Source organism: Bufo gargarizans, chromosome 1 (genome assembly GCF_014858855.1).
Source record: "Bufo gargarizans isolate SCDJY-AF-19 chromosome 1, ASM1485885v1, whole genome shotgun sequence".
Taxonomy (NCBI): Eukaryota; Metazoa; Chordata; class Amphibia; order Anura; family Bufonidae; genus Bufo; species Bufo gargarizans.
In genome coordinates this window covers 278,272,186-278,298,758 of record NC_058080.1, presented here as the reverse complement: position 1 = coordinate 278,298,758, position 26,573 = coordinate 278,272,186, and the positions used below count along the sequence as shown (strand labels likewise).

General features: G+C 47.8%; 1 protein-coding gene and 1 long non-coding RNA gene across 2 annotated transcripts in view; one reads left to right on the top strand and one right to left on the bottom strand.

Moving 5' to 3' along the window:
• RRM1 (ribonucleotide reductase catalytic subunit M1) overlaps nucleotides 1-18,370 on the top strand; it is a 33,245-nt gene extending 14,875 nt beyond the window's left edge. The window contains exons 8-19 of the mRNA XM_044303851.1: nucleotides 10,795-10,936; nucleotides 11,490-11,573; nucleotides 11,672-11,833; nucleotides 11,958-12,037; nucleotides 12,115-12,316; nucleotides 12,628-12,777; nucleotides 12,885-13,106; nucleotides 13,421-13,497; nucleotides 16,004-16,139; nucleotides 16,249-16,344; nucleotides 17,464-17,652; nucleotides 17,979-18,370. Coding sequence (XP_044159786.1) covers nucleotides 10,795-10,936; nucleotides 11,490-11,573; nucleotides 11,672-11,833; nucleotides 11,958-12,037; nucleotides 12,115-12,316; nucleotides 12,628-12,777; nucleotides 12,885-13,106; nucleotides 13,421-13,497; nucleotides 16,004-16,139; nucleotides 16,249-16,344; nucleotides 17,464-17,652; nucleotides 17,979-18,170 — 1,732 coding nt within the window. The 3' untranslated portion in view covers nucleotides 18,171-18,370. The remainder of the gene's footprint in view (nucleotides 1-10,794; nucleotides 10,937-11,489; nucleotides 11,574-11,671; nucleotides 11,834-11,957; nucleotides 12,038-12,114; nucleotides 12,317-12,627; nucleotides 12,778-12,884; nucleotides 13,107-13,420; nucleotides 13,498-16,003; nucleotides 16,140-16,248; nucleotides 16,345-17,463; nucleotides 17,653-17,978) is intronic.
• The window catches only part of LOC122945043, a 67,464-nt gene that overhangs the window by 8,989 nt on the left and 31,902 nt on the right, over nucleotides 1-26,573 (bottom strand). The window lies entirely within an intron of this gene.

Sequence of the window (26,573 nt, the reverse complement as noted above, 5' to 3'; positions counted from 1 at the left end):
TTTCAACCCTCGATAGACTGAGGTGTGCTGAGGTGTGGCAGGTTATGGGTCTGTTCATTTTGTGTTGTATATTGTTTGTATCCTCTGACCTCTTCCTGGGTTGACCTTTAGTGTACTTTCACACTAGCGTTATTCTTTTCCGGTATCGAAATCCAATAAATGGTCTCAATACTGGAAAAAAATGCATCAGTTTTCTCCTAATGCACACTGAACGGATTGCTTTCCGTTCAGTATGCATAAGGTCAAAATCCCGGAAAAGTACCGCACTTGTCGAAACCGGCATTAATTTCCATAGAGATGTTTGAATGCCGGATTCAAAAACATCTTTCAATTTGCATACGGTTTACTGAATCCGAACAACGCTAGTGTGAAAGTACCCTTATTCGCTCAGTGTTGGACTTCTAGTGGTCATTTTAGATTAAGTCCCTAGACGTCCATTTACTCTCCAGTATTATAGCTTGGCATTAAAGGGGTTCTACATTTTAAACTGATGATCAGTGGGACCCCCGCTGATCAGCTGTTTGCGAAGGCAGCGGTGCTGGTAATAGCGCCGTGGCTTTCTCGCTGTTTACCACAGGCCTAATGATGTCACGACTAGCATCACTGGCCTGGGCCTCCATTCAGGTGAACAGAGCTTAGCCCCACCCAGGCCAGTTATGCTAGTCGTGATGTCATTGGTCTGGTGGTAAACAGCGAGAAGGCCACGGCGCTACTGCCTTCTCAAACAGCTGATCAGCGTGGGTCCCGGTTGTCGGACCCTCACCGATCAGATGCTGATGATTAGGGATGAGCGAACTCGAACTGTATAGTTCGGGTTCGTACCGAATTTTGGGGTGTCCGTAACACGGACCCGAACCCGGACATTTTCGTAAAAGTTCGAGTTCGGTGTTCGTCGCTTTCTTGGCGCGTTTGTGACGCTTTCTTGGCGCTTTTTGAAAGGCTGCAAAGCGGCCAATCAACAAGCGTCATACTACTTGCCCCAAGAGGCCGTCACAGCCATGCCTACTATTGGCATGGCTGTGATTGGCCAGAGCACCATGTGACCCAGCCTCTATTTAAGCTGGAGTCACATAGCGCCGCCCGTCACTCTGCTCTGATTAGCGTAGGGAGAGGTTGCGGCTGCGACAGTAGGGCGAGATTAGGCAGATTAACTCCTCCAAAGGACTTGATTAATCGATCGATCTGCAGCTGTGGGTCATTAAGCTGCTGAAATTCAATTGCTCACTGTTTTTAGGCTGCCCAGACCGTTTGCCAGTCACTTTTTTCTGGGGTGATCGGCGGCCATTTTTTGTCTTGTGGTGCGCCAGCACAAGCTGCGACCAAGTGCATTTAACCCTCAATGCTGTGGTTGTTTTTTGGCTAAAGCCTACATCAGGGTGAAGCTGTCACACCAAGTGCATTTAACCAGCAATAGTCTGTTCATTTTTTGGCCATATACTAAATCAGGGGCAAGCTGCGCCCGTCACCAAGTGCATTTAACCAGCAATAGTCTGTTCATTTTTTGGCCATATACTAAATCAGGGGCAAGCTGCGCCCGTCACCAAGTGCATTTAACCAGCAATAGTCTGTTCATTTTTTGGCCATATACTAAATCAGGGGCAAGCTGCGCCTGTCACCAAGTGCATTTAACCAGCAATAGTCTGTTCATTTTTTGGCCATATACTAAATCAGGGGCAAGCTGCGCCCGTCACCAAGTGCATTTAACCAGCAATAGTCTGTTCATTTTTTGGCCATATACTACATCAGGGGCAAGCTGCGCCCGTCACCAAGTGCATTTAACCCTCAGTAGTGTGGTTGGTCAAGCTCTCACACCAAGTGCATTTAACCAGCAATAGTGTGGTTATTTTTTGGCCATATCCCAGTCTAATTCTGTCACTAAATCCATACCGGTCACCCAGCGCCTAAATACTAGGCCTCAAATTTATATCCCGCTAAATCTGTCGTTACCGCTGTACTGTTGTGGCTGGGCAAGTTATTTAGTGTCCGTTAAAGCACATTTTTTGTTCTGGGTTGAAATACAATTCCCAATTTAGCAATTTCATAATTTAGTGGTTTCTGCTGTATCAGAGCTATTTGAAATCTATCCCTAAAAGGGTATATAATATTCAAGGTGCACATAGGGTCATTCAGAATAACTTCACACACACGCTTCTGTGCATATCCCAGTCTAATTCTGTCACTAAATCCATACCGGTCACCCAGCGCCTAAATACTAGGCCTCAAATTTATATCCCGCTGAATTTGAATACAATACATTGGGCCAAATAATATTTTTGTTGTTGTGGTGAACGATAACAATGAGGAAAACATCTAGTAAGGGACGCGGACGTGGTCGTGGTGGTGTTAGTGGACCCTCTGGTGCTGGGAGAGGACGTGGCCGTTCTGCCACATCCACACGTCCTAGTGTACCAACTACCTCAGGTCCCAGTAGCCGCCAGAATTTACAGCGATATATGGTGGGGCCCAATGCCGTTCTAAGGATGGTAAGGCCTGAGCAGGTACAGGCATTAGTCAATTGGGTGGCCGACAGTGGATCCAGCACGTTCACATTATCTCCCACCCAGTCTTCTGCAGAAAGCGCACAGATGGCGCCTGAAAACCAACCCCATCAGTCTGTCACATCACCCCCATGCATACCAGGGAAACTGTCTCAGCCTCAAGTTATGCAGCAGTCTCTTATGCTGTTTGAAGACTCCGCTGGCAGGGTTTCCCAAGGGCATCCACCTAGCCCTTCCCCAGCGGTGAAAGACATAGAATGCACTGACGCACAACCACTTATGTTTCCTGATGATGAAGACATGGGAATACCACCTCAGCATGTCTCTGATGACGAAACACAGGTGCCAACTGCTGCGTCTTTCTGCAGTGTGCAGACTGAACAGGAGGTCAGGGATCAAGACTGGGTGGAAGACGATGCAGGGGACGATGAGGTCCTAGACCCCACATGGAATGAAGGTCGTGCCACTGACTTTCACAGTTCGGAGGAAGAGGCAGTGATGAGACCGAGCCAACAGTGTAGCAAAAGAGGGAGCAGTGGGCAAAAGCAGAACACCCGCCGCCAAGAGACTCCGCCTGCTACTGACCGCCGCCATCTGGGACCGAGCACCCCAAAGGCAGCTTCAAGGAGTTCCCTGGCATGGCACTTCTTCAAACAATGTGCTGACGACAAGACCCGAGTGGTTTGCACGCTGTGCCATCAGAGCCTGAAGCGAGGCATTAACGTTCTGAACCTTAGCACAACCTGCATGACCAGGCACCTGCATGCAAAGCATGAACTGCAGTGGAGTAAACACCTTAAAACCAAGGAAGTCACTCAGGCTCCCCCTGCTACCTCTTCTGCTGCTGCCGCCTCGGCCTCTTCCTCTACCTCTGGAGGAACGTTGGCACCTGCCGCCCAGCAAACAGGGGATGTACCACCACCACCTCCGTCACCAAGCGTCTCAACCATGTCACACGGCAGCGTTCAGCTCTCCATCTCACAAACATTTGAGAGAAAGCGTAAATTCCCACCTAGCCACCCTCGATCCCTGGCCCTGAATGCCAGCATTTCTAAACTACTGGCCTATGAAATGCTGTCATTTAGGCTGGTGGACACAGACAGCTTCAAACAGCTCATGTCACTTGCTGTCCCACAGTATGTTGTTCCCAGCCACCACTACTTCTCCAAGAGAGCCGTGCCTTCCCTGCACAACCAAGTATCCGATAAAATCAAGTGTGCACTGCGCAACGCCATCTGTAGCAAGGTCCACCTAACCACAGATACGTGGACCAGTAAGCACGGCCAGGGACGCTATATCTCCCTAACTGCACACTGGGTAAATGTAGTGGCAGCTGGGCCCCAGGCGGAGAGCTGTTTGGCGCACGTCCTTCCGCCGCCAAGGATCGCAGGGCAACATTCTTTGCCTCCTGTTGCCACCTCCTCCTTCTCGGCTTCCTCCTCCTCTTCTTCCACCTGCTCATCCAGTCAGCCACACACCTTCACCACCAACTTCAGCACAGCCCGGGGTAAACGTCAGCAGGCCATTCTGAAACTCATATGTTTGGGGGACAGGCCCCACACCGCACAGGAGTTGTGGCGGGGTATAGAACAACAGACCGACGAGTGGTTGCTGCCGGTGAGCCTCAAGCCCGGCCTGGTGGTGTGTGATAATGGGCGAAATCTCGTTGCAGCTCTGGGACTAGCCAATTTGACGCACATCCCTTGCTTGGCGCATGTGCTGAATTTGGTGGTGCAGAAGTTCATTCACAACTACCCCGACATGTCAGAGCTGCTGCATAAAGTGCGGGCCGTCTGTTCGCGCTTCCGGCGTTCACATCCTGCTGCTGCTCGCCTGTCTGCGCTACAGCGTAACTTCGGCCTTCCCGCTCACCGCCTCATATGCGACGTGCCCACCAGGTGGAACTCCACCTTGCACATGCTGGACAGACTGCGGCAGCAGCAGGCCATAGTGGAGTTTCAGCTGCAGCACGCACGGGTCAGTCGCACTACAGAACAGCACCACTTCACCACCAATGACTGGGCCTCCATGCGAGACCTGTGTGCCCTGTTGCGCTGTTTTGAGTACTCCACCAACATGGCCAGTGGCGATGACGCCGTTATCAGCGTTACAATACCACTTCTATGTCTCCTTGAGAAAACACTTAGGGCGATGATGCAAGAGGAGGAGGAGGAGGAAGAGGGGTCATTTTTAGCACTTTCAGGCCAGTCTCTTCGAAGTGACTCAGAGGGAGGTTTTTTGCAACAGCAGAGGCCAGGTACAAATGTGGCCAGCCAGGGCCCACTACTGGAGGATGAGGAGGATGAGGATGAAGCATGGTCACAGCGGGGTGGCACCCAACGCAGCTCGGGTCCATCACTGGTGCGTAGCTGGGGGGAAACGCAGGACGATGACGATACGCCTCCCACAGAGGACAGCTTGTCCTTACCCCTGGGCAGCCTGGCACACATGAGCGACTACATGCTGCAGTGCCTGCGCAACGACAGCAGAGTTGCCCACATTTTAACCTGTGCGGACTACTGGGTTGCCACCCTGCTGGATCCACGCTACAAAGACAATGTGCCCACCTTACTTCCTGCACTGGAGCGTGATAGGAAGATGCGCGAGTACAAGCGCACGTTGGTAGACGCGCTACTGAGAGCATTCCCAAATGTCACAGGGGAACAAGTGGAAGCCCAAGGCCAAGGCAGAGGAGGAGCAAGAGGTCGCCAAGGCAGCTGTGTCACGGCCAGCTCCTCTGAGGGCAGGATTAGCATGGCAGAGATGTGGAAAACTTTTGTCAACACGCCACAGCTAACTGCACCACCACCTGATACGTGTTAGCAGGAGGCAACATTTCACTAACATGGTGGAACAGTACGTGTGCACACCCCTCCACGTACTGACTGATGGTTTGGCCCCATTCAACTACTGGGTCTCTAAATTGTCCACGTGGCCAGAGCTAGCCTTTTATGCCTTGGAGGTGCTGGCCTGCCCGGCGGCCAGCGTTTTGTCTGAACGTGTATTCAGCACGGCAGGGGGCGTCATTACAGACAAACGCAGCCGCCTGTCTACAGCCAATGTGGACAAGCTGACGTTCATAAAAATGAACCAGGCATGGATCCCACAGGACCTGTCCGTCCCTTGTCCAGATTAGACATTAACTACCTCCCCTTAACCATATATTATTGGACTCCAGGGCACTTCCTCATTCAATCCTATTTTTATTTTCATTTTACCATTATATTGCGAGGCTACCCAAAGTTGAATGAACCTCTCCTGTGTCTGGGTGCCGGGGCCTAAATATATGCCAATGGACTGTTGCAGTGGTGGCTGACGTGAAGCCTGATTCTCTGCTATGACATGCAGACTAATTCTCTGCTGACATGAAGCCAGATTCTCTGTTACGGGACCTCTCTCCTCTGCCTGGGTGCCGGGGCCTAAATATATGAGAATGGACTGTTCCAGTGGTGGGTGACGGGAAGCCAGATTCTCTGCTATGGGACCTCTCTCCAATTGATTTTGGTTAATTTTTATTTATTTAATTTTTATTTTAATTCATTTCCCTATCCACATTTGTTTGCAGGGGATTTACCTACATGTTGCTGCCTTTTGCAGCCCTCTAGCCCTTTCCTGGGCTGTTTTACAGCCGTTTTAGTGCCGAAAAGTTCGGGTCCCCATTGACTTCAATGGGGTTCGGGTTCGGGACGAAGTTCGTATCGGGTTCGGATCCCGAACCCGAACATTTCCGGGAAGTTCGGCCGAACTTCTCGAACCCGAACATCCAGGTGTTCGCTCAACTCTACTGATGATCTATCCAGAGGATAGATCATCAGTTTAAAATAGCTGCAGAACCCCTTTAAGTGACATGGCATGGTTTTACAAAGTACGCTTTCTGAGGGCGCTCTGTTTGTGCCATTTTGTTGCTTTTCTTTTTTAACCTCTTAAGGACTCGGCCATTTTCACCTTAAGGACCAGGCCATTTTTTGCAAATCTGACCAGTGTCACTTTAAGTGCTGATCACTTTTAAAAAACTTTGACTTATCCAGGCCGTTCTGAGGCAGTTTTTTCGTCACATATTGTATTTCATGACACTGGTAAAATGGAGTAAAAAAAAAAATCATTTTTATATAAAAATAGCAAATTTACCCCAAATTTGGAAAAATGTGCAAATTTCCAAGTTTCAATTTCTCCTTCGATAATACATAGTAATACCTACAAAAATAGTTATTACTTTACATTTCCCATATGTCTACTTCATGTTTGGATCATTTTGGGAATGATAGATCTTTTTTTTGGGGACGTTACAAGGTTTAGAAGTAAATCTTGAAATTTCTCAGAAATTTTCAAAAACCAACTTTTTAAGGACCAGTCCAGGTCTGAAGTCACTTTGTGAGGCTTACATAATAGAAACCACCCAAAAATGACCCCAGTCTAGAAACTACACCCCTCAACGTATTAAACTGATTTTACAAACGTTGTTAACCCTTAGGGGGCTCATTTTTTGCGGGATGCGGTGATGGTTAGATTGGTACTATTTTGGTGGGCAAACGCCTTTTTGATCGCTTGCTGTTGTATTTTTTTGTGATATAAGGTGACAAAAAATGGCTTATTTAGCACAGTTTTTATTTTTTACGGTGTTCATCTGAGGGTTTAGGTCATGTGATATGTTTATAGAGCCGGTCGATATGCACTCGGTGATACCTAAAATGTCTATTTTCTATTCTTTTTTTTCCCCCTATTTTTTACCAATTTTTTTTTACTTTATTTGGGGAAAATTACGTGTTTTGTTTAATTTTTTACTTAAAACTTAAAAAAAAAAAATTAAAGGGAAGCTTTTTTTTAATACTTTCACTTTTTTTTTAATTTTTTTTTTTTGTACCACTTTGGGACTTTAACTTTTGGGGGTCTGATCCCTTTTACAATGCATTCCAATACTTCTGTTTTGGAATGCTTTGGCTGTATGAGTAATAATGTGTGTATTACTCATACAGCTTCCGGCCTGTGAGATCCAGGGGGCTGGATCTCACAGGCTCTTAACTGGAAGGCATCGCGCTGCCTTCCATGCTTTCGGTTCCCCTCTACAGCCCCATGGGGACCCGATGGCACCACCGCAATAGGTAAAAGCCGCAAACCGCTGTTCTGAATTGACCTGCGGTTTGCGGCAATCGCCCGCGCATTTAGCCGAGGTGCCTGCTCAATGATTTGAGCAGGCACCGGCGCCCGAACACCGCCCGCTGCGCTGAGGCATGTCCTTGAGTACCAGGACATAAGGGCGTACCTGTACGCCCTGTGTCCTGAAGAGGTTAAACCAAAGCAAGTGGATAAAAAAAATAGATTTTTTTTTTTTTATCTGTACGCTTTTCCTTTTACTACCCAGTAATGGCATTTAAATATCAAAACGTGCATGTGTAAATCGTACTAACTACATACACATGGCGCGCTACGAAGCTGTAATGCACATCTGAGCTTGCTGACATTAACCCCTTAATGACATCCATGTCAGGTCTGGACGGAGCAAGCGTCATATTTAGCGGGTGCCTGTTTAATACAACAGGCACCCACAGCTGGTGTCCGTGATCGGCAGTAATGCCAACCGCAGACCTTTAACCCCCTCAGATGCCGTGGTCAAAACAATCATGGGCATTGCCGAGCACGACAACACCAGTACTATTAAGACGTGTCCAATACGGTGAAAAAAAAAAGTGGCTGATTCACTTTATTCAATTTTTTGGGGAGGTTAAGTGATCAACAATGGCATTAACAGAAACTACAGACCGTCCTGCAAAGTCCCCACTCATCTTTAAAAGGGGTTATGGAGCTCATAATATAATGGTGAAAAGCAACATTTTACAATTTCTATATTTTCAGTATTAAAACAATAAAATCTATACATATTTGGTATCGCCTTAAAGGGGTTCTGCACTTTCATTTAACTGATTATCTATCCTCTGGATAGATCATCAGCTTCTGATCGGCAGGGGTCCAACACCCGGGACCCCCGCCGATCAGCTGTTTGAGAAGGCAGTGGCGCTCCAGCAGCGCCGCGGCCTTCTCACTGTTTACCGCCGGGCCGCCAGCCCACTGACGTCACGACTAGTATCAACTAGCGTGGGCGGGGCTAAGCTCTGTTTACTTGAATGGAGCTTAGCCGTGCCCCCGCTAGTTGATACTAGTCGTGACGGCACTGGGCCGGCGGTAAACAGTGAGAAGGCTGGAGCGCCGCTGCCTTCTCAAACAGCTGATCGGCGGGGGTCCCGGGTGTCGGACACCGGTCGATCAGAAGCTGATATCTATCCAGAGGATAGATAATCAGTTAAATTAAAGTGCAGAACCCCTTTAATCATACTGACCTGGAGAATGAAGAGCACTAGCGCTGCAGCTAATGATTATTTAAGTAATCGATTAGTTGTCGATAATTTCATCAATTGGGGGAAAAAACACCAATGTCAAAAAAAGGGGTTTATGATTTTACTTGAAAAATGATGTTCAGAGGCCATATTAAAACAAATTGTGGATGACACACTGTTATGTGGGGGGCATCTGTGGATGGCTCTATATAGCATCCTATGCTATATGTGCCATCCACAGATCCCCCTCCCCATAACGGTGCCATCCACAGATCCCCCTCCCCCATAACGGTGCCATCCACAGATCCCCCTCCCCCATAACGGTGCCATCCACAGATCCCCCTCCCCCATAACGGTGCCATCCACAGATCCCCCTCCCCCATAACGGTGCCATCCACAGATCCCCCTCCCCCATAACGGTGCCATCCACAGATCCCCCTCCCCCATAACGGTGCCATCCACAGATCCCCCTCCCCCATAACGGTGCCATCCACAGATCCCCCTCCCCCAAGAGACCAATGGATGGAGTTTTGGGAGAGGAACATTGTCCTATTCTTGTCTGATGTAGGATCCTAGCTCCTCCACAGTCCTTGGTCTTCTTTGCCGGATTTTTCCTTTTCTATGGGTGAAATGTCTGGACTGCAGGTGGCCGGTTCATCACCCGGACTCCTCTTTGTGATGGATGCAGTATTGTCTTGCTAAAATATGTGAGGCCTTTCCTGAAAGAGACCGTGTCTGGATGGGAGCATACAATATTCTAAAACCTCTACATACTGATCCGCATGGATAGAGCCTTTCCAGATGTGTAAGCTGCCCCACACAAGCACTAATGCAACCCCATATCCTAATAGGTGAAGGTTTTGGACTGTGACTGATAAGCTGGATGGTCCCTCTCCTCTTGAGGCTGCAGAACACAGATTGTGGATGACACACTGTTATGTGGGGGGCATCTGTGGATAGCTCTATATAGCATCCTATGCTTTATGTGCCGTCCACAGATCCCCCTCCCCCATAACGGTGCCGTCCACAGATCCCCCCCCCCCCCCCCCCCATAACTGTGCCGTCCACAGATCCCCCCCCCCCTCCCCCATAACTGTGCCGTCCACAGATCCCCCCCCCCCCTCCCCCATAACTGTGCCGTCCACAGATCCCCCCCCGCCACTCACAGCAGTATTCCTTAACTGGCAGTAACTTGAACTTTAAATCCTGCATCTTTATTACCTTGCAATGAAGCTGCAGTAACAGGCAGAGCGGACGGCGGCGTAACGTCACTTACGTGATGCGCAAGATCCGCCTGCTTCATTCATAAAGTAGGTGGAGCAGGCCCATCACGTGAGTGACGTTACGCCACTGCCCGCTCTGCCTGTTACTGGAGCTTCATTGCAACTTTGCAAGGTAATAAAGATGCAGTGATTTTAAAGTTCAAGGACCCGCAGGCATAGCTTATGGAATGCAGTGCTCCTCTGTACTCGCCGCTCCCTGGTCTTCACATGCTGTGACCTGCCCACAGTGTGAGGATGCAGGCCAGCTCTGGGACATCGCGCTGAATCTCAGGATCGGCGCTGTCTGGGACTGGAAAGGGTTGTGTTCACTTTAAAAAGCTTGTCCAGGATTAGAAAACATGGCTGCTTTATTCCAACTACTTGTCTGGTATTGCAGCTCAGCTCCATTGAAGTGAAGGGGGCTAAGCAGTGATTCCACAATCGGAAGAAAGCCTCTATTTCTAGTCCGGCTCCTGCCCACCTTTTATTTTAATTATTTTAATTTTTTTAATTCGATGATATCAGAGGATGTAAGGAACATCTTTAGGACCCGGCACAGGAAAGTCTTCCTTAGTTTCTGGCCTTTACCACTCTCTGCTTGTTACTTCATTGGTGTTGAGGATGAGACAATTGTAGAATAGATTCCAGTGTTACTGTCCCTTCTGTCACTGTAATATTAACCAGTAATCTTCTGTTGCTTCCTAGCTGTTTTCTGCTCTGCATGAAGGATGACAGCATTGAAGGCATTTACGACACTTTGAAGCAATGTGCTCTGATTTCCAAGTCCGCTGGAGGGATTGGTCTTGCCGTCAGCTGTATCCGGGCCACTGGCAGTTATATTGCGGGGGTCAGTGTACTGTGGTACTCATCTCTATTAAAATGGCTGTCCAGACAAATTCTGCTTCCTGTCTGACATCATGTGTGGAGAGATGTCACTGCAGTTTATGTGGTTATTTGTCTATGCGGCTGGTATCATGCATGGGTCCTAGTTCAACCTGAAGGCGTTTGCAGTGGAAACCACTTAGCGTGGCATAGGTTGACTTTTTAGGGGGCATCTTAAGCTCTGCCACCTGCGGCAATCAACGGCTTGCAAACTTGTGTGTTCATTTGCAGCCACCTTATGGTAGCCTAGCCTTAATGAAGGATCATTGAGTGGTTACAGGGCTTCCTGGACCATGTAGTGACACATTGGCAGTCAGCTATGGGGTAGTGTCATGCCGGGCAGAGCCACCTCCTTTGCAGTCACTGCAGTGAATAGCTTTTTCTGTGAAGTGATAACAACGTAGAGCCGTGACACCATGTTAACACCCTGCTGAGGAGACTTGTAAACCTGCAGCTATTAAACATGCCTTCCATCAGCTGAAGCTTTAATATCGTGCTTTAACTATTTTTCTTTATAGACCAATGGTAATTCCAATGGCTTGGTTCCAATGTTGCGTGTCTATAACAATACCGCTCGCTATGTGGATCAAGGAGGAAACAAGGTTTGTAGCTTTGTCTTCAGTCGTTTCATCTGGTTGAACCTCTCCTTATGTGGTAAAGTTCTCTCTAGAGCTTAGACGTGACTGACATTTTTCTACAGAGACCTGGTGCATTTGCGATCTACCTGGAGCCATGGCATTATGATATCTTTGAGTTCTTGGACCTGAAGAAGAATACTGGAAAGGAAGAGCAAAGGGCAAGAGATCTCTTCTTTGGCCTGTGGATCCCTGATCTGTTCATGAAACGAGTGGAGTCTAATCAGGTGCGGATAACATCTCGGAGATAAATTATAGAAAGCCGCTTCTCTCTGTCGTATGAGCTGCTCTTTAAGGGGGGCATGTAGTGGAGGCCTGGTTTTATCAGTGGTATATTGTCTTTCTCTGTAGGACTGGTCCCTGATGTGTCCTCATGAGTGTCCAGGTCTGGAGGATGTGTGGGGTGAGAAGTTTGAAGAGCTCTACGAAAGGTGGGACCTGATTGACAATCGGATGTACGTTATTACTTATTGCCGTGCGGTTCCATTAGAGGCCTATTGTATTTCAGGTACGAGAAAGAGGGTCGGGCTCGCAAAGTAGTGAAGGCGCAACAGGTGTGGTACGCCGTTATTGAATCTCAGACAGAAACTGGCACTCCATACATGCTCTACAAGGATTCGTGTAACCGGAAGAGCAACCAGCAGAATCTTGGCACCATTAGGTGCAGTAATCTATGTACTGAGATTGTGGAGTACACCAGTGAGAAGGAGGTGAGGACATCATGATGGGAATTATTTTATTTCATTTAATTTTTTTATCTTTATTGGTTGCACTGTGCATGGTTTTGTGTGCTTTTGAATCGGCGTCTTGGATTTCATATCCCTTTCATAGATTAGATATTTTACGCTAGTGGTCAGTGGGCATTCCCTTGCTTCCCATGTGGTGCTTACACTGTAGGTGGAGTTAAATAACTTGGAGAGGGTAGTGTGAATGCCGGTCTATCTGGTATATACCTGCCAATACATTGTGTAGTCTGTTATATTTTAGTATGTCCTAATAGAACATTAATATCTGTTTTTAGGTTGCTGTATGTAACTTGGCATCTCTCGCACTGAACATGTATGTAACTCCTGAGCGGACCTATGACTTCAAGAAGCTGGCAGATGTGACCAAAGTCATAGTCAGAAACCTGAATAAAATCATTGATATCAACTTCTATCCAGTCCCTGAGGTAAGCATTGTAGCGGGCTCTGCCCAGCACTCATCTGACGCCTCCTCAGCTCACGGCTTCATTGTGTGAAGGCTGCAAAGCTGTCATCCATCTCTCAATTCCTGCAGGCTGAATACTCAAACAAGAGGCACCGACCCATCGGAATTGGAGTGCAGGGCCTTGCCGACGCGTTTATCTTAATGAGATATCCGTTTGAAAGTGAAGAAGCTCAGCTACTGAACAAGCAGATCTTTGAGACCATCTACTACGCCGCTCTGGAGTCCAGCTGTGTGCTCGCCAAAGAACTGGGAACCTACGAAACATACGAGGGGTCTCCAGTTAGTAAAGGGGTGAGGAACAGTGAGGTTTCTCTTCAGTCTGGTGCTTTCATCTCTGATAAGGCCTCATTCAGACCAGTGTCCAGTACAGAAAACATGCTCTGTGTTGGGGGCGAGACTTCCTGTTATGGACGCTGCTCGTTTCACTGATATAAATGTAATTCTGTAGAAACGCAGTTAGTTACAGACAGTGTTATAAATCATTATAATGCCGTGTGATCCTGTGAAACGAGCAGCGTCCCTAATGGAAACTGCACGCACGTATGGAGCGTTTCCCACACTGGACACTTTTCTGAAAGAGGCCTAAGTTGGGTTTCTCTCTGCAGATCTTGCAGCACGACATGTGGAATGTGACCCCTACTGAGCTCTGGGACTGGAAATCCCTGCGGGAGAAGATTGCCAAGTGAGTGCCACTAAGAGCGCGCTTTTACGGTCTACTTAATGTAATCCATCGCTCCTTGTAATAAACTGTAACCACTTAATAACCAGCGATGCTTGAGCCAACTGCACTTCAGCAGCCGTAACGTGTGGAGAAAATGCATTCTGCACCAGATGTGTTTGTAACTTTTGAATACTTTTTTAAATTAAGTTTGGACTCATTAAGATAGTAGTTTGATATCTTTACCCTCTGTATTAGTGTCCCCCTGTGGCAGGCTTGGTGAACAGACGGCACTGAGGTCCTTTCTAGGTCCCTAGGGTCAATTACACAGTGGTTCCCAGTCTCCAGTTGCATCATTGGAAAATGTAATGATCAAAGAGGGATTCCCCTTTAATTTTGCATCAGTCACCCTTGACTACGTTAATAAAAGGGGTAAACTTTGAACGTTCCACAAGTCCCTACCATTAGAGCAGGGGCTGGACTGGCATTAGACAGCTGAGCAATCGCTATTGGGAGGCATAGGACCCTCGCTATATGGGACCCTTGTGCAGGACTTTCTGTAGTGCCGGTTACAGCGGGACAAGGGGCTCCTCCTGGTGGACCAGTGGATTAGGCAGAAATTCTAGAAGCATGGTGTCCTGCCCGGGCACTGCTTCAGTTTACAGATCTTCAGAAAATCTTCTTATTCATATCCGTAAAGATGTGTGGCTATAAAAAGTGAGCGCACCTATGGCTACTTTCACACTTGCGTTTGGGGTTCCGCTTGTGAGATCCATTTGAAGACTCTCACAAGTGGCCCCGAACGGATCCGTACATCCCCAATGCATTCTGAATAGATGCGAATCTATTCAGAATGCATCAGTTTGGCTCCGTTCCGCCTCCATTCCGCTCAGACGGACACCCAAACGCTGCTTGCAGCGTTTTGGTGTCCGCCTGGCCGTGCGGAGCCAAACGGATCCGTCCTGACTTACAATGCAAGTCAATGGGGACGGATCCGTTTGACGTTGACACAATATGGTGCAATTGCAAACTGATCCGTCCCCCATTGACTTTCAATGTAAAGTCAGGCGTCCCTATTAATATACCATCGGATCGGGGTTTTCTCCAATCCGATGGTATATTTCAACTTGAAGCGTCCCCATCACCATGGGAACGCCTCTGTTAGAATATACCATCGGAATTGAGTTAGATCGTGAAAACTCAGATCCGACAGTATATTCTAACACAGAGGCGTTACCATAGTGATGGGGACGCTTCAAGTTAGAATATACTAAGAACTGTGTACATAACTGCCCCCTGCTGCCTGGCAGCACCCGATCAGGGGTCTGAGATCTGCCAGGCAGCAGGGGCCAGACCCCCCCCCCCCCTCCCCAGTATTAAATGCATTGGTGGCCAGTGCGGCTCCCTCCCCAGTATTAAAAGCATTGGTGGCCAGTGTGGCCCCCACTCCCTCCCCAGTATTAAAAGCATTGGTGGCCAGTGCGGCCCCCCCCCCATCATTGCGGCGCATCGCACAGACCTGTCACTTACCAGTAGGAGGAGTGCCGGCCGGTCACAGACAGCGCAGGTAAGTATAAGCCAAGTAACCATGGCAGCCAGGACTGCAGTAGCGTCCTGGCTGCCATGGAAACCGATCGGAAATGCCACAGATGATGATGGGGGGGGGGTGTTAGCCTGTGGCCACCGATGCTTTTAATACTGGGGAGGGAGGGGGGGCGCCTGCACTGGCCACCAATGCTTTTAATACTGGGGAGGGAGGAGGGGGGCAGCACTGGCCACCAATGCTTTTAATACTGGGGAGGGAGGAGGGGGGCCGCACTGGCCACCAATGCTTTTAATACTGGGGAGGGAGGAGGGGGGCCGCACTGGCCACCAATGCTTTTAATACTGGGGAGGGAGGAGGGGGGCTGCACTGGCCACCAATGCTTTTAATACTGGGGAGGGAGGAGGGGGGCTGCACTGGCCACCAATGCTTTTAATACTGGGGAGGGAGGAGGGGCTGCACTGGCCACCAATGCTTTTAATACTAGGGAGGGAGGGGGGTCTGGCCCCAGCTGCCTGACAGCACCTGATCAGGGGGCTGAGATCTGCACAATTAACCCCTCAGGTGCGGCTAATTGTGCGGATCTCAGCCCCCTGTAAGAGATCGGGTGCTGTCAGGCAGCAGGGGGGCAGTTATGTCCACAGTTCTTAGTATATTCTAACTTGAAGCGTCCCCATCACCAAGGGAACGCCTCTGTGTTAGAATATACTGTCTGAATATACTGTTTGATTGTGAAAACTCAGATCTGAAAAAGCTGTTAGATCTTAAAAGCTGCTCCTGAAGAGCGCCCTGGTAAGCACTCCTCATACCGGTCACCCCCCCCCCCCCCCCCCCCCCATAGCAACCAATAGGTAGCTGAATCAACAAAGGCAAATAGTGCCCAAATAAGGGGGAAGTAATTAATAGCCTTATACTTTTTTGCCTCGTCTTCTGTGGTGACCTGTATAATCTGTGGTTAGTGCGTGAATGTCGCTGTTCTCCTTACAGGTATGGGGTTAGAAACAGCCTCCTCCTAGCTCCAATGCCCACAGCGTCCACTGCACAGATCCTGGGGAACAATGAGTCCATTGAGCCGTACACCAGCAACATCTACACCCGCAGAGTCTTATCCGGGGAGTTCCAGGTACACTCCATACTTCACCTTGTGTCTCAGTCAAATCTGGAGCCTTGAAGCCGTATCTGCCTGGTGTTCTCACCGTTCTTCATCCAGGATTCTGCTTCTCTTCCCTTAGATTGTGAACCCACACTTACTAAAGGACCTGACAGAAAGAGGGTTATGGAATGAGGAGATGAAGAATCAGATCATTTCCTGTAATGGATCTATTCAGGTAACCCCTTAACTGCCGGGACGTATTGGTGCTTGTGTTCAGGCCAGTCATTGCTGCAGAGAAAGTGACGTGATGACCGGCTACCTCAGAACACCTGGGTGCCAGCAGTAGGACTTGGTATGAACAGCTGGTTACAGTGGGGAACCTTTAAAGGGCATCTGTCAGCCCTGAAACTGGTTGACCTGTTGCATGTGCAATTGGCAGTTAGAGGACCTTTCACTGGTCCTGACGTTACAGTATTGGTACCTGGTAGTGTGGGGAATGATTAGTAGATATCAGATGGGCTGCTGTTAACCCCTCCCATTCACTATTGCCTCCCTTTTTATGCTAATTAGTAGCATCAGTACAGGGAGAAGATGGCCACGTCTCCCTGCCCAATCACAGCACAGCCATGGAGAAGGAAATGCCAGTTGAGAAATGCGGCTGTCTGCCCGTCCCTGTACCGATGCGGCTAATTGGCATACAAGGCGGCAAAAGTACACGGTGGGGGAATGGAGCTAAAAACTATTTTTTTGAATTGGTCTTTATTACTAATATGGAATCCTTTTTTTCTGTCCAGAGCTGAGATGCTCTAGTAGCAGCCTGTGGATTTTATTTTCCGTCAGTTGTGGAGCTGACGGCTCCTTATCTCTGCTCTCTCACCTTGTAAACACTCATTACAGCTCAGTTCTTACTGGTAATTTGTGTTTCTGACCTCTCAGTCCTTTAGAGATGAGGATTATTAGATGACGGCACAGAGTGAAAGTACCAGTCACACAGCTGGAAAATTAACCCTTTTACAGTACGGCTTAATATTTTTAATAAAGGCCAATTGAAAATATGATTTATAGCCAGAAATGAGTAAAATGCAATCGTAGGCAAAAATTGCCTCCGAAGGTGTCACCGCCTTAGACAACTGTTGGTACCCTGCTTACATATGCCTGCGTTGCTGAGTAAAATTAAGCTTTAAGTAATGCCAATGAGCCTCTAGGAGCAACGGGGGCGTTGCCGTTACTCCTAGAGCCTCCGCTCTCTGCAGCTGCCGTGTCCTCTGCACTTTGACAGGTCCGGGCGTGATGATTTTTCCCCTGGATGTAGTATTTAAGCAGAATTGACTTCACTGGATTCCTCTATGTTTAGAGCATCGCAGAGATCCCTGAGGACCTGAAACTACTCTACAAGACAGTGTGGGAAATTTCTCAGAAAACCGTCATCCAGATGGCGGCAGACAGAGGAGCGTTCATTGATCAGAGCCAGTCTCTGAACATCCACGTGGCGGAGCCCAACTACGGCAAGCTGACCAGCATGCACTTCTATGGCTGGAAGCAGGTGCGTCTCATGTAGGGGTAAAAGCTTTCCAAACCCTGAAGCCTTCTAACCATTGTCTTAATGCGGCGGAGACTTTACATGTCGGACGTTGCTGCGGTAATATCTGCGTCCGTTACATCCGGGCTGTGCTGCAGACTTGCCACAGGTTTCACTCCTGCCACACTGAAAATGGTGAAATCTTCAGGGGAAAGAATGAGCTGCAGATTTGAATATCTACACCATGAGTGTAGTGGTAACATGTAATCCACTTGTATTCTGCCAATCTGCCCTGTGAGAATTCACCCTTACTAGTGCACTTTTAGCCACTTTACGGTTTCTCTTTCCAGGGATTGAAGACTGGCATGTACTATCTGCGAACGCGGCCGGCAGCAAATCCCATCCAGTTCACACTAAATAAGGAACAGCTAAAAGAAACCCTTTCAAAGGAGGCCGAGAAATTGGAAGAGAAGGAACGCAATAAAGCCGCCATGGTGTGTTCTCTAGAAAACCGTGATGATTGTCTAATGTGTGGATCCTAGAAGAGATTGCAGCTCCTACTCTGTATAACAAACTCAGACTTTTACGCCTTTTGTGACCGGCAGTCCCTGTGAAGCCTTTTCCTACACGCGCACATAATCTGCAGTCTATTGGGTTGGGCCTTAGTTCTCTGTTCATTATCTGGAGGTCAAGAAAGCTCCTTCTCATGCACTAGAAAATAATGAATTGATCTCTTTTTCTACAGAAGGTTTGAGAGTTTTTATTTAGTGTTTGTGAAGCCTAAAATCATACCCATTCAGAGGTCAGCACAATGGTCTCGTTTGCAAACCGGAGCAATGTAAAGCTATTGGCTCTTCGGTATGTGCCGTACAGTTGTGTACTTTTAACCTTTTGCCTCCTGTTCTATCTTGAGCCCAGCACACTCAGTACAGTGCAACCTTTGGTAGACAATTACCAAAGTTGCATTGAGTAGTGGTCGTCTGGTGAGTGGTATTATCAGAGATGGGCTCTATGGTTGGCGCTGGTTCTATATTACTCGCCTATATTGTTTTGATACAAGGTTTGTTTTCCACTGAGGATGTAGCGGTGCAGATTCTCTGATCGCCAGTCGACCCTCCGGTTAGGTACCAAAACTTACGAGGTACTAGTTTCAACTAGTGATCGACCGATTATTATATATTTTTAGTATAAATTAGACCCTCCTTCAGCTCTTCCTCAGTGTCTTGCTGTCCCTCCAGGTAGGAGATGGGCTCATAGCATGTGCCATGAGGATGATCCGTTTCTGTTACAGGCAGAGGCAGTAAGAAGAGAAGAAATGCCTTAAGCACATGAGGGAAGCAGACAGCAACCGTGCCCTAGTTGGGTATTGAGGGGCTGAAAAGACTGCCAGGATCCCTGCTCCTTACCTCCCGCACAGCGTGTCGGGCATGGAGGTCCATGTGCTACCGGACACTCAGGGAGTCCCTCTGGTCTGTTTAGAGCTCCTCATCGCGATCCGATAGTTTCGGCTCTCGCAATGAACGCCACCGGAAGTCCTATGCGGTTCACGTGCGTTCCAACCGTAACTTCCGCTCTGTGGAATGCACGCGGAGGGGGCCGAGTGGCAAATCGGCATGCTGATCATGGCGGAAGTCTGCAGGTGAGAGTATTTAAGGGGGGTTTTGTAGAAAGAGGGTTGCTGCAAACATGTCTGAGCAACCTGGCCAGATGGAAATCTTAAGGTCCTGGGGGTTTGGTGAGTGCTGGTTGTATTGCCTTGCTAACCCCAGTATGTGCCTCATCTTTCTCGCCCCCTCTGTCTCTCCCTGTGTGAATGCAGAGTGATAAGGATATAGCTCTGAAAAAAGCTTGTCCAAAAACTAAAAAAATGTGGTGTTCAGCTAGATTGCCTGACACTTATAACAAAAAAACTTTGCAAAAAATGTACCTCTAATATGGTGAAGGACTTAGTTCCATCAATTAGAGAGGAGCTGCGAGATGTAATACGGGAAGAAATGAGATCTGCTATGGCAGAAAGTCCGGTTGTTACTCCTGGAGCATCTAGCTCTAAACAGAGATCCTAAATTGAGCATCTCCGGGTCATCCTCCGACTCAGAGCCTGAGTTGGATTCGGAGGATGAAGATTCTGAGATCTCTTCCGGGTCTGACTCAGAGTATAAAAACGTCCTTTTTTCCTCTGAGGACATGAAGGAGTTAGTAAAAGCCATTAAGGCTACTATGGGGCTCTCAGATGAGAGAGTGCAGAGGTCGGGCCAGGGCCAAATGTTTAGCGGTCTAGAACAAAGGAAAAGGGGTGTTTCCGATCCATAAAAACATGATCGAACTAATTAAAAGAGAATGGAAATCCCCAGATGAAAAACTATTTATTCCAAAAACAATGAAATGTTGCCTCCCATTCTGTAAAGACGAGGCCCTATTAACAACTTGCCCCAAAGTGGATGTATCTCTAGCCAAACTCGTTAAAGGGGCTAATGCTCTCCCATTTGAAGATATGGGGACCCCATGGACAAAAAAAACAACTCATCAGGTTCTGTCTGGGAGGCTAGCACAGCACTATTTAAACCTAATCTGGCGGCCACATCTGTATCAAGGTCTCTAAAACAGTGGCTGTTACAGCTAGAGATTCTCCTGACAGAAAGAGCCTCTTATGATACTTTAAAAGACTCCTTTCCCCTACTAGTGAAAGCAGGTGATTTCCTGTCAGACTCCACGGCAGAGTCAGTCAGAATGGCCGCTAAGACCTCGGGCCTAGCAGTTGTAGCTAGAAGAGCTCTCTGGTTAAAATCCTGGTCCGGTGATACCGGTTCAAAAACAAGGCTTTGTACTTTGCCCTTTCATGGGAACCTACTGTTCAGCCAAGATCTTGAATCCATTTTGGAGAAGGCCGCGGACTAAAAAAAATCATCTCCCAAAGATACAAACAAAAGGAAATTTCCCTTTCGTAGGAATAAAAAAGGATTTCTTTCCAGGCCAAGAGAACCTCTAGGGCAGGCATGGCCAACCAGTGGCTCTCCAGCTGTTGTAAAACTACAACTCCCACCATGCCCTGCTGTAGGCTGATAGCTGTAGGCAGTGTGGGCATGCTGAGAGTTGTAGTTTTGCAGCAGCTGGAGAGCCTCAGGTTGGCCATCCCTGCTCTAGGGACACTTCTTGGTCAAAAGGGAAAAAAAAAAAATCTATAAAGTGGTAAGAGGTTCCTATTTACTCCCAAGAAATACAGATTCCACTAAACAATGACGCCAGAGAGGTAGGAGGAAGACTGAGGCTGTTCTTAAAGGAATGGGAAGACATCACAATAAATCCCTGGGTGTTAAACATCATTTCAAAAGGTTACAATATTACCTTCCTCCTCCCCAAAATGTATTCAGAATAACCCCCATCCAAAGATCAGCTGTGTTACAGAAAAATTTGGAAAGGGGGATTCGGTAGTTGTTGGCCCAAAAGGCCATTGTCCCGGTTCCTCTCTCTCAACAGAGGAAAGGTGGTTATTCAACCGTTTTTCTGGTAAAAAAAAAAAAAAAAAGACTGAAAATCTCAACTAATAATAAACTTAAAAAAATTTATCAAATTCATAAAACACGTCCGGTTCAAAATGCAAACAATAAGGTCCATAATAAACCTGTTAAAAGGAGATTTTTTTTAGCATCAATCGACCTAAAGGATGCTTATTTCCATATCCCAATTTGCGAGGAATCTCAAAAGTTTCTCCGCATAGAGGTTTTCTTAGGAAAAAACCCCTGTAATTTCCACTTTCAGGTACTCCCATTTGGAATTGCCTCCGCACCAAGGGTATTTACCAAAGTAATGTTGGAGGTAGTAGCTCACTTAAGAAAGATCCTGATATTCCCTTACTTAGACGACCTGTTGATCGTGGACAATTCAGAAACAGATCTCAAAAACAATCTGTTTCTGACTTGCCAAACTCTGTACTGTACAGGGTGGCTAATAAATTGGAAAAAGTCAAATCCTTGCCCATCTCAGAACCTAACCTTCCTGGGGGTTTGTCTAGATATGATTCACCAAGAGACAGTTCTTACAGACCAGAAGGTAATGGGAATAAGCGAAAAGGCTACAAATTTCCAAAATCAACCTGTATGTACAATCAGAGAAGCAATGAAACTACTGGGCTCTCTGACCTCATGCATCCCGGCTGTAAGATGGGCTCAGTTCCACAACCGGATCCTGCAACAATGGATTTTAGAGTGTTGGAACAGAAGCCCGGATTCTCTATTCTAGAGGAAAAAATTTGAATCTCCGTACCAGTGTTTCAGTCCCTACAGTGGTGGAAACAGTCAAAGCATCTGTTAAAGGGCGTTCCTTGTACCCCGAGCACTTAGTTGTTATCACGACAGACACAAGTCTTTGGGGATGGGGAGCGCGTTGTTCTCCTCTCTATTCCCAAGGAGAGTGGTCTGTCACTCAAAAATCTGTCGTCAAATCAAAGGGAACTCAAGGCAGTCGGGGAAGCGATAAAGGTGTTTGCCCACCTTATACAAAACAGACGTTCAGGTAAGAACGGACAATACAACAGTAGTTGCTTACCTGAACCATCAAGGCCTGAGAGCTAAGGGTCTATCAGAAGCAATTATTAACACTATGTCAGCCAGCAGAAAAGATGTAACTTCTAAAATTTATCGTAAGGTGTGGAATAAATAAAAAAACATTCGCAGAAGTTCTCAGTCCAAGCAGTCCTAGGTTTCCTGCAGTCCGGCTTTGAAAAAGGTTTACGCCCAAGCACATTAAGAGTACACGTATCAGCCTTAAGCGCAGTGTTCTGTGAAAAAATAGCGGAACATCCCTGGGTTATCCGTTTCCTAAAAGGAGCAGATAGGTTAAGACCGTTCCTAAGACCTACAGTTTCCCCTTGGGATCTCAATGTAGTGCTATTAGGTTTGACAAACGCCCCGTTTGAACCTCTCAGAAACCTCGTTGAGATATTTATCTCTAAAGACTTTATTCCTGGTATCAATCACCTCGGCGCGAAGAGTGAGTGAAATCCAAGCTCTAAAAATAGTGGAACCTTTCTGCACCATATTCCAGACAGAATTGTATTCAGACTGGACAATTCTTTTCTTCCTAAAGTGGTATCAAACTTCCACAGGCTGGAGGAGATTATTGTCCCATCATTCTGCTCAAACCCAAAAACAGAAGGGGGGAAAGGAATTTACACAAGCTGGATGTACGTAGGGCCGTGTTACTCTATCTAGAAGTCACAAAAACGTTCAGGAAAACAGACTATTTGTTCAGTGGAACACATAAAGGGCAAAAAGCCACAAAAAACTCCTTATCCAGATGGATAAAAATGGCAATTTCAGAGTCATACAAAGTGTCAGATATTCCTTCACCAAAGTCCTTTACGGCACATTCCACAAGATCCGTGGCTGCATCCTGGGCAGAGAGGGCGAGCGCCTCATTAGAACAGATATGCAAAGCAGCGACGTGGTCAAGTCCTCATACATTTATTAAACATTATAGAGTGGATACTAGAGCTAGTCAGGAGCTCGCTTTCGGCAGGAAGGTGCTTCAGGCCATAGTCGTCCCCCCCCCCCCCCTAATAAGAGTATTAATCTGTTATATCTCATGGTATGCCGTCATGGAGGATTCATGAAAAGGGAATTACCGGTAAGTAATTTGGTTTTTTAGAGCGGATACCGATAATCTGAACTTTCAGGCTGATAATTTATACTGATATTTTATCTCATAATATATATTGGTAGTCACCAAGGTGGTGGACATTTGCATTTGGCACTAGTATATTTTAAATGTAAATTAATAAAGCCCTTAGTTTGTAGTCCATTTATAATATACTAGAGCCAATTCCCCCCCCTCCCCTCACTGACTCTCTATTAACCCCTATCAGACCTCAGATCAGCCCTTTACTTTAAATCCGCGCATCTTTACTTTACCTTACATTAAAGCTCCAGTAAGTTAACAGGCAGAGCGGACGGCGGCGTAACGTCACTTACTCACGTGACGCGCCTGCTCCGCCTCCTTCATTCATAAAGTGGGCGGAGCAGGTGCATCACGTGAGTGAGTGACGTTACACCGCCGCCCGCTCTGCCTGTTACCTGAGCTTCATTGTAAGGTAATAAAGATGTGCTGAGTAAAAGTTACTGCCAGAATAGTCTGCTGTGAAGAGCGGGGCTGGGGCTGTTGTGGGGAGAGGGGGGGGGGGGGAATCTGTGTATGGCACTGCTAGGGGGAGGGGGATTTGTGGATGGCACTGTTATGGAGAGGGGGATCTGTGCACTGTTATGGGGAGGGGGATCTATGGATGACACATATAGCATAAGATGCTATATAGTGTCATCTATAGATTCCCCCCCCCCCCATATCAGTGTCATCTATAGATCCCCCCCCCCATATCAGTGTCATCTATAGATCCCCCCCCCAATATCAGTGTCATCTATAGATCCCCCCCATATCAGTGTCATTCACAGATTCCCCCACCCCATATCAGTGTAATTCACAGATCCCCCTCCCCATAACAGTGCCATCCACAGATCCCCCTCCCCATAACGGTGCCATCCACAGATCCCCCTCCCCATAACGGTGCCATCCACAGATCCCCCTCCCCATAACGGTGCCATCCACAGATCCCCCTCCCCATAACGGTGCCATCCACAGATCCCCCTCCCCATAACGGTGCCATCCACAGATCCCCCTCCCCATAACGGTGCCATCCACAGATCCCCCTCCCCATAACGGTGCCATCCACAGATCCCCCTCCCCATAACGGTGCCATCCACAGATCCCCCTCCCCATAACGGTGCCATCCACAGATCCCCCTCCCCATAACGGTGCCATCCACAGATCCCCCTCCCCATAACGGTGCCATCCACAGATCCCCCTCCCCATAACGGTGCCATCCACAGATCCCCCTCCCCATAACGGTGCCATCCACAGATCCCCCCCCCCCATCATAACAGTGCCATCCACAGATCCCCCCCCCCCATCATAACAGTGCCATCCACAGATCCCCCCCCCCCATCATAACAGTGCCATCCACAGATCCCCCCCCTCCCCATAACAGTGCCATCCACAGATCTCCCCCCTCCCCATAACAGTGCCATCCACAGATCTCCCCCCTCCCCATAACAGTGCCATCCACAGATCCCCCCCTCCCCATAACAGTGCCATCCACAGATCCCCCCCCTCCCCATAACAGTGCCATCCACAGATCCCCCCCCTCCCCATAACAGTGCCATCCACAGATCTCCCCCCTCCCCATAACAGTGCCATCCACAGATCTCCCCCCTCCCCATAACAGTGCCATCCACAGATCCCCCCCCTCCCCATAAGTGCCATCCACAGATCCCCCCCCTCCCCATAACAGTGCCATCCACAGATCCCCCTCTCCATAACAGTGCCATCCACAGATCCCCCTCTCCATAACAGTGCCATCCACAGATCCCCCTCTCCATAACAGCGCCATCCACAGACCCACAGATAAGGATTGAGCTTTGGGTGTTTAGAAGGTCTGAGAGCAGAGATAAGGAGCCCTGTCTGACGGAGCAGAGAGAAAATTCCAATCCTGCTACTAGAGCATCTTGGCTCTGTACAGAAAAGTCTCCATATTTTTTTATTTATTTTTTTTTAGCTCAAAATGAGTACAGTTTACTAATAAATAAAAATTTGGTCCCAAAGGTGTGTATAGCCTTTAACCGCCTCCGGACTGCCTAACGCAGGATTGCACGCGTTCACAGGAACTGGAGGTAAACTAGCTGATCTACAGCCTGCCTGCGGCGATCGTTCGCTGACAGGCTGTAGTTTTTAACCCCTAAAAGGTATATTAGACGCTGTTTTGATAACAGCGTCTAATATACCTGCTACCTGGTCCTCTGGTGTCCCTTTTGCTTGGATCGACCACCAGAGGACACAGGCAGGTCAGTAAGTAGCACCAATCACCACACTACACTACACCCTCCCCCTGTCACTTATTAACCCCTGATCACCCCATATAGACTCCCTGATCACCCCCCTGTCATTGATCACCCCCCCCCTGTAAGGCTCCAATTCAAACGTCTGTGTTTTGCGGATCCGCAAAACACGGACACCGGCAATGTGCTTTCCGCATTTTGCGGATCCGCACATTGCCAGAACTATATCGAAAATGCCTTTTCTTGTCCGCAATTGCGGACAAGAATAGGACATGTTCTATAGGCTCTACAAAAAACGCAGTGTTCGCCAGATCAAGCCTGATCTTGTGCGCACACTTGCGTTCAGTCCGCCCCACCGCAGTGACAGAATTTTTTTTCTGATCACTGTAAAAACACTGTAAAATTGCTGCGGCGCTATAAAAAGATCACTTTTGAGGGGCATGGCGAGTTCATAGATTTTTTTTTTTTGTGTCAAAAGTTAGCAGAAATTTTTTTTTTTTTTTCTTACAAAGTCTCATTTTCCACTATCTTGTGACAAAAAAATAAAATCTCACATGAACTCACCATACCCCTCACGGAATCCAAATGCATAAAATTTTTTAGACATTTATATTCCAGACTTCTTCTCACGCTTTAGGGCCCCTAAAATGCCAGAGCAGTATAAATACTCCACATGTGGCCCCATTTTGGAAAGAAGACACCCCAAGGTATTCGCTGAGGGGCATATTGAGTCCATGAAAGATTGAACTTTTTGTCACAAGTTAGCGGAAAGGGAGACTTTGTGAGAAAAAAATAAAATAAAAAATTTCCGCTAACTTGTGCCAAAAAAACCTTCTATGAACTCGCCATGCCCCTCACGGAATACCTTGGAGTGTCTTCTTTCCAAAATGGGGTCACATGTGGGGTATTTATACTGCCCTTCTCACGCTTTAGGGCCCCTAAAATGCCAGAAGTCTGGCATCCAAATGTCTAAAAATGCCCTCCTAAAAGGTACTCATTGGAATTTGGGCTCCTTTGCGCACCTAGGCTGCAAAAAAGTGTCACACGTGGTATCGCCGTACTCAG